Source organism: Perna viridis, chromosome 3 (assembly GCF_037379345.1).
Source record: "Perna viridis isolate PV_CMFRI_1.1 ecotype Kerala chromosome 3, ASM3737934v1, whole genome shotgun sequence".
Classification (NCBI taxonomy): domain Eukaryota; kingdom Metazoa; phylum Mollusca; class Bivalvia; order Mytilida; family Mytilidae; genus Perna; species Perna viridis.
Window position 1 is genome coordinate 50,581,129 of NC_142447.1, and position 7,656 is coordinate 50,588,784.

The window sequence follows — 7,656 nt, forward strand, 5'->3', positions numbered from 1 at the left end:
TGTTCTCTGTTTCAATGTCTTTATATCAAATTTATGAAAAAAATTGTATCCAATATGGGACTTAGGTAAAAATAGTGCTATATTAACTGATGGTCATGGGATGTATATAAAATATAACAGAAAAAATTAGAATAATAATCCCATGCCAAATCCAGTAAATATAAATATTTTTAATATGACTGCAAAAAAATTGCTGTTCTAAAATGGTATGGTGCTTTTGTGGTCTGTGTTGTTTTGTGTAATTCACATTGTCTGTGTCATCTTTATCATCCATAGACACTTAAATTTCTTTCCATAAGACGAATATTAGTTGGTTGATCCTTAATGAATCTACTACGAAGATTATTTACCATAGGAGGGACATTTATATTAATTTGTTGGTTATGGGCCATGAGAGGGCCCAAAATAAACATTTCATAGAATTTAACAACATAACTCTATTAAAAGCAAATGAATCATGGATATGTGGATGTCAACTATATTGTTTGTCAATATTCTTTATCTCAAAGGTCAGACTGGGATTTATTTTGGGGAAAATAAGACTTGACCAGTTAAGGAATAAGAGCCAAAAAGGAGTGACTTAGATTCTGGTCTCATTCTTACACTGTGTCAATTGTCTAACCACAATAAAATTTCAAAGCTGTATCAAGTTAGAATGGTGTGCCTATACTTGCCCCAGCTGTTAAAGGTATGATCTCTGTGGTAGTATCAAGCTGAGCCCTGTGAAACATTCTATTGCTTGATGTTTTGATTTAAAACAAACAAGTAGAAATCTTAATTGCCTAATATTTTCTGTTAGTTCTGAATGTTATTGGTAAGAGATTTTGTCAGTTAAACTCCTGGTCCCACGTGTTGTATAGTCTCTCCTTTGAGATACTGGTATTTTTATAGGGTTTGGGTTGGAAGCAATTATTGTAATTATGTAACGTGTCATGTGGTAAAACCTTTCAGTTGGAAAAGGCTTATGGTTGATAGATAGCTTGGATTTTACAGAGCTTCTTATAGTAATATATATAGCATTTATTTTTCATCATTTCCAATCCCTTGGTTTTCTTTCTAGTTCGTAGTTTGTTTCGTTGGAAATATTGTGCTTTGACAAATGCAAAACAAACACGAAATACTGTATATACCAAACTACTTAGATAAAACTTTCTGTCTTCAGGTTGTAGATAAACTTTTTATTGACCCCTTTCTAGTTCTTTATTGTTGCCTAGTCAGATTCTTAACATGTTAGAAGCTAGTTCTATACAAATTGTATATATGTGTACTTGTGTGTGGTGTATGTACTTTTTTTATAGTGACAATACTGAATGGAATCATTTTTATTTCAGGGAATCAGAAGATACAGTGTTATTAGTATTGAAAGAACTCTATGGTCCACAAGGGCTAATGCCACACATGCCAGGACCTGAATCATCCAAGAAGGCTCCCTCTGGACCCCCTCCTTTACCACTGTATAACAAGCCACAGGGTGCTATACATCCTTCACAGTTTTCTGTACCACCCATGGGTCAACCAACTAGTGTCCCTCTAATTCCCCCAGGACCACCTCAGTCTCATGTAAGACCTATGTCTGGACCTACTCCCCCAAGTCAGAATGTAGGACCTCCTCCTATGCATGGATTTGTTAAAAAATGACATTTGTTTCTGGAGTCATTTGAAATGTATACAGTAATTGGTATAAGGAGGGAGTTCATCATTCATATGTTAACATCAATGTAGAACTTAATTCCTTGACCTTATGTGAAAAGAAAATGAACATTGATTAAATAAATGTGAGAGATTTAAAGTAAACAAATTTCCTTCAGTGATAAAACAGAATTTTTTTAACGCATAATATTATTAGCAAGTAATCTATTGCCAAAAAAGTAAGTTAGTACACTTCAAAGACCCCGATCACCATATCACCCTGCTTTGCAAGAGGGAAAATTAATTTAAATTGAAAATTAATTTTTTTGAAAAACAGGACATATTATGGTAAATGGTTGTTCTTAACTTTGCCAAATTAGTAAATAAATTAAAAAAGGTACCAAACTTTTTAATGAAACTTGAGTAACCTGTTTATATCTTTTGACAAGTGCTCTTTTTCAATTAAAAAATCAATCCCAATGCTTTTTTTTTTTTTTTTTTTTTTTTTTTTTTTTTTATAGAGTTTTGGACTTCATTAATCAGAAAAAAAGAAATGAGATTTTTTCCTTTTTCTCCCAATATCTCTAAAAGTATTTAAAACCATTTTCATGAAACTTTGGTGATTAATGTGAGCTCACTTTCCATATTAATAAAAACTTCTAATTTTCAGGGTTATAGGACTAAGTAACATGTAACCATAAAAAAAAATGGGTACAGTTTTTGGATGATAACAATTTGATGGATTTTAATTATTTGTACTAGTTTTTTTATAAGTCACTTTAAACAGAAAAAAGGACAGGCATAATAGCAAAGCTGATGATACAGTAGATTCTAGGTACATTGTAATACCATCTGACAAGATTTGTTTGAACCAATGTCAATCTTTTATTTTAAGAGGAGTCATACACAAGAGATCACAAACTCGTGTTTTCTAAGAAATAAATGTTGGTTTAATATTAAATACAATTGTAAGAATTGAATAAATAACAGATATCACTTAAAATTTTTAAATAAAGGGAAATAACTCTTTGATCTGTTCTTAATTTAGCTGATTTATTAGGGAACTTTGTACATAAATTTTAAGTTATCAACTTATGGTACAGACAAAAAAATGTTATCTCTGATCATAATGAGTTTAACATTACACAGGAACAAAAAAAATGTTCAATGAATTTTACTCCGTGTCATCCATATCATAGGATCTGCCTGGTTTCTACATAGACATCCTCTTGTAGTCATGTCAATACTTTCTTTTTACATTAATATAAATATGTTATATATTTTTTTGTGAAATCATGCCATTTATTTTTATGTGGTGCAATATTTTTATTTCTGCTTTTATATTGTGATGATTTCTTTATATTAATTTTTTTCAGCATTAGCTACCAGTTAGACATTTCACTTTTGTTTATATTTTAAATAAGTGCTCCTTTTGTCTTGCTTTTGTTTCCAGATTCAATATTAACCAACATGAAATGTTTTATCAATGCTTTAGGTTGTTGAAGTAAGGAAGAAACTTCAGTGACCAGTTTACCTTTTCTTTGTTCCTGATCAATGTTTTTGTTTCACTTTTAAGTCAATCACCTACATGCACGTGAAATATATCCTCTATCTTCTTAAATACATAAAACATAAAACAGTACTAAAGTTTTGAAGACTTTCTACATTTACAACACTGTTTAGGTTGAGTGTACAACATCAATGAAATTGTACATTATTTCTGTGTTGTAATATAAAGTTGTACATATGATATAAATTATTAAAGTATTTTAATGGTGCTGTATTTATCTTGTAATTATGCTGCTTAAAGCAAGGAACTTAACATGATTAATTTCATTGAGATACCACATCTGTAAAAAAAAATGAACATCTGTAATACTACAGTTCAGTAGTTAAAAGTTCAAGACAACTCTTACAAGTAGATTCAGTTCACTAGTTCTCCAAGAGTATGCTACATTTTACATATGGTAAATAGTAAAATTAAGAATATATTTTGAACAATTCAGAAAGGTGGAAGTTTGTTTCTTCCTACTACAACAGTTCAAATGTCTCAAGTAACCTCTAGAATGACTGGAGAAAAGTAGCAACTATCTACAAGAAAATGCAATTCTTTCTCTGAATAAAAAAAAGGAGACCAACACTTAGCAGAGCTATGTCCTGATCCATACTAAAAACAATAAATTATTTGTCACTATATTTTACCAAAAGCTAACAAGGAATGTTTTATTAACTCCAAATCCCAACACAGGAACAAGATGGTTTCTCTAACACTTGTTGATATATAGGTACATAAATATATATTGAGAAAAAAAAATGCTCCTGTTGTGTTAGATTGCAACCTTGTACATTTCTTGGCAGGTAAGATATAAAGATCTCAAGTTTTCATTTAATCAGATGATGATTCACGGTTATTTTGAACACAAGTAAAACAAGAGTACACCACTAGATAATGTATGAAAATATATGTATATACTGGAATATATCCTGTAATAATATGGGTACATTAGTTTCCTTCAAAAGGAACAGTTACAACCCTTGTCAGTATCAGTGGGTACAGTTTCCACTCACGTCGGTATCATTGGATACAGTAACCACCAATTTCATAATAAGTAAGCTTTCCACCCATGTCAATATCAAAGTGTCAGTTGCCACCCATGTCTATCAATGGGCACAGTTGCCACCTATAACCGATGTCAATATCAGCAAGTTCAGTTACCACCCATGTGAGTATCAGAGGGTTAGTTGGCACCCATACAAAATCAACTGGCACAATTGCCACCTATAACTGATGTCAATATCAGTGGGTTCATTTAGTAAAAATTCCTTCACTTGGCCAACTTGCCTATCTGTATATTCAGACATCAAAATGGAAACATTACTTACTTAATAAAAAAAAAGAAATCTGTGAGCAATGGCTCATATTGGTGATACCCCTGCTTTTAATCATGATATAAGGAAAAGTCCTTGGTAAACAGGAAACTGTTGTCAATTTTTTTCCTAAAAAATCCCACCATATGGCATACCTACGGAAAGACTGTTAAAATATCAAGCCACTGTGATGAGTAGTTGCCTAGACAACTGTGATGGAAAAGAAGTGTTACAGAAACACTCACAAGGGTAAAACAGTGTATCCCTCTCCTTCAGAACGGATACAAAACAAAGAGCTCTGTTGCTCTCATTAACAAAATAAAATAGGGTTCTTTTATTTATTATTTTAAGTAACAAGACTTCTTTATATCGCTCCCAATAGTTAACAAGACCAATGCATGTCTGGATCTGCATCCCTGTCATATATTTTTCAGCACATCAGTGTCTTCTACATGTACGTAACTATTAGCAAGTTAAAAATCTACAGTGGGGGTTACAAATATGAATATTATATGTCCTAATGATAGCATATACTGCTGAAAAACAGCGAAGTTTGACTTGCTATAAATGTAGGCAAAATTTATCAAACTTCACCATACTAGGAGGTGTCCATCTTCAATGTGTATTTAATCAGTGTGTCAAGATTGAATAATACTGCTTCAATATTTTTGAGTTACATATTATATTAATAATGAAGTCAATCTAGTAAAATTTTGCCCTTAATCTAAAGAAATTGCAATAGATTTAGAAGCTAAGTAGTAAACCATGTGTCCATTTTTCAAGATAATGAAATTCAAGAATTCCAATTTTGATAAAAATGAAGAAGCAAATATTCTACATTTGGTGGTTAAAAGATTCTTTCTACGAAGGTAAAACTGTTGATAAATAGCTTGCAGAAGCAAACACTACAATTTTTTTTTTATTAATGCCTGAAAATAAGCATTTTCTGTAATTAAAAATTTCACCAAAATTTAAATACATGTATACCCATCCTAATTCAAATTTTTACATATTATGTGCAGCATATTTTGGGAGAGAGTCAATAAGGTAAAAATCCATCTTAGTATCATACTTTACATGAAACTGGTAAAAATAAAAAAGCAAACATTATTTTTACAGAGTTATCTCACCTTTGTACTGTTATATTTGTCCTGCATATTTTGAAGTTTCCTCATGTTAAATTTTGTTAGAGTTTTTTCTGTGTTTATTTGGGTCATAATGCCACATATTTCAATCAAAGATTTGCTGTTGCAATTTGTTTAAGTTTAAAATCTATTTTAAGTAGGTACTGTTCACAACATTAAGTGACAAAAAGGGCAAAGTTCAATATGCTAAAAATGTGGAAAACAATGGATCAAATTTCTCCATAATAGAAGGTGCGCATCTTCATTATGTATTTAATCAATGTGCAAAGTTTTAACTTTACAGATTACACAAAGTAGGTACCCCTAAGTGTGACAGACAAACATATAAACTGACAAGAGTTGATTTTCTGATGTGAAGCCTGGGATTTTTTAGAGAACATTTCCTGGCCATAATTATACCCCACACAACGAAGTAGCGAAGGGTATAATGTTTTTGACCAGTCCGTCAGTCCATTTTCAGTTTTCCAGACTTTTTTTCGAAACGCTTGCAGATACTGACATGATTTTCGGTATGTAAATTCACCATAATAAATTACAGGTCAAATTAAACTTTCGATGATTTTTACAGAAATTACAGGCCTTGAACTTAGCAAAATTAATTTTTGTTAAAAATAATAATTACCTGAACACCAGCATTTGGAGTGAAAAAATAAATTTTCTTGTATTAAAATTAAGGAGAAAATAATTTATTCTACATAAAAATACCAAGCCTCTGAAAATGCTTAGTATTTTTGGTTATATGTGTTACTATATGTACGTTACAAAAATATACTTTTTGTATGCATGTATATCATTTTTGATTGACCTAACAAACTTGTTTTTTTTTTATGTCTACCATTAAAATAAAGAGAATGGATATGGTGAGTATGTCAAAAAGACAAGAAGCCCACTGGGATGAAAATTCTCAGCTTAAGACCATTAAGACTATTAGTTTATGTGTAAAAGTTTTGTAGGCTTTTTTTTAAAACTGTGTCCTTCCCCATATAAAAACCAGTTGAACTTACAAAAATAAAATACCAAATTCCCCTTAAATAGCATGCAAATGAAGAAACTGTGGTATTTTTTCTACCTTTTAACTGAAGATGTCCACTACATTCTCTTTTAAAATAAAAAGGAAAATAAGATTAATATGTGTTTTAGAAATTTTACTAAATTTCATTTGTTTCCATGATGTTTTTAAGAAAGGAAAAAAAAAGAAAATTTGTGCCAATATTTACTGTATAAATAAAAACATGGGAAAATAAAAGCTCTATAGAATCTGTGTACTAACTTTGATATTATTGAAACATAAACAAAATGTACATAACAAAAACGTTACATGCACTATAACTACCAGTACTTAAAATCAGCAAACCAAAAAAAAGCAAAAAACCCAAGACAACATTTACTGGTACATAAACAAAAAAAAAACCAAAAAAAAATCAGATAACAAAAGTATAATTGTAAACATTGTCCACAATAAACTAACCCACAGTATGGTGGTCATATAAATAAAATAGAATCATTTCTACAATAGAAATGTTAATCATTTTCTTATTTCAAAATGTTAAGCCAATGTTTAAATCCACTATTAAATAAACAGAAGGCAATCAGCTTAGTTCAAATATCCTGCTATAATGTTAATTGTTTCTATAGGATTTCATTAATATAAATTACACAGTGCTCTATCCTGGTATTGACCTGGCATATGCCCCAAAAAATTGGGGGGGAGAGATTTTTTTGCACGAATTCTTGATGTTTTTAAAATTCAACCCGAAAAATTTGTTCTACACTTTGCTCCAATTTACACCTGAAATCCGAAATCCTGAATTTGCCAGATGTTGATGGTTTAAATTTGTTAAAACTGCTGCTCTATGCAATAATGACATGACAGATTTTTAGTAAACAAGTAAAAAATCAATCATTTTTCTATAAAAAATGATTACCAGTAGTTTACTGGTTGTTTAAAAGGTATCTGTACAACCCTGCAAAAATGGGTTACTGGCTACCCCATCTCTAAATCCAATACTAATAT

The 7,656-nt window shown here is 30.6% G+C and overlaps 1 protein-coding gene across 1 annotated transcript in view; it reads left to right on the top strand.

The window, feature by feature from the left end:
• LOC148622770 (triacylglycerol hydrolase DDHD2-like) overlaps positions 1 to 3,412 on the top strand; it is a 28,707-nt gene extending 25,295 nt beyond the window's left edge. Inside the window, exon 22 of the mRNA XM_088572952.1 lies at positions 1,332 to 3,412. Within this exon, the coding sequence (XP_088429078.1) occupies positions 1,332 to 1,638 (307 nt within the window). The 3' untranslated portion in view covers positions 1,639 to 3,412. The remainder of the gene's footprint in view (positions 1 to 1,331) is intronic.
• The last annotated feature ends 4,244 nt before the right edge of the window (positions 3,413 to 7,656 follow it).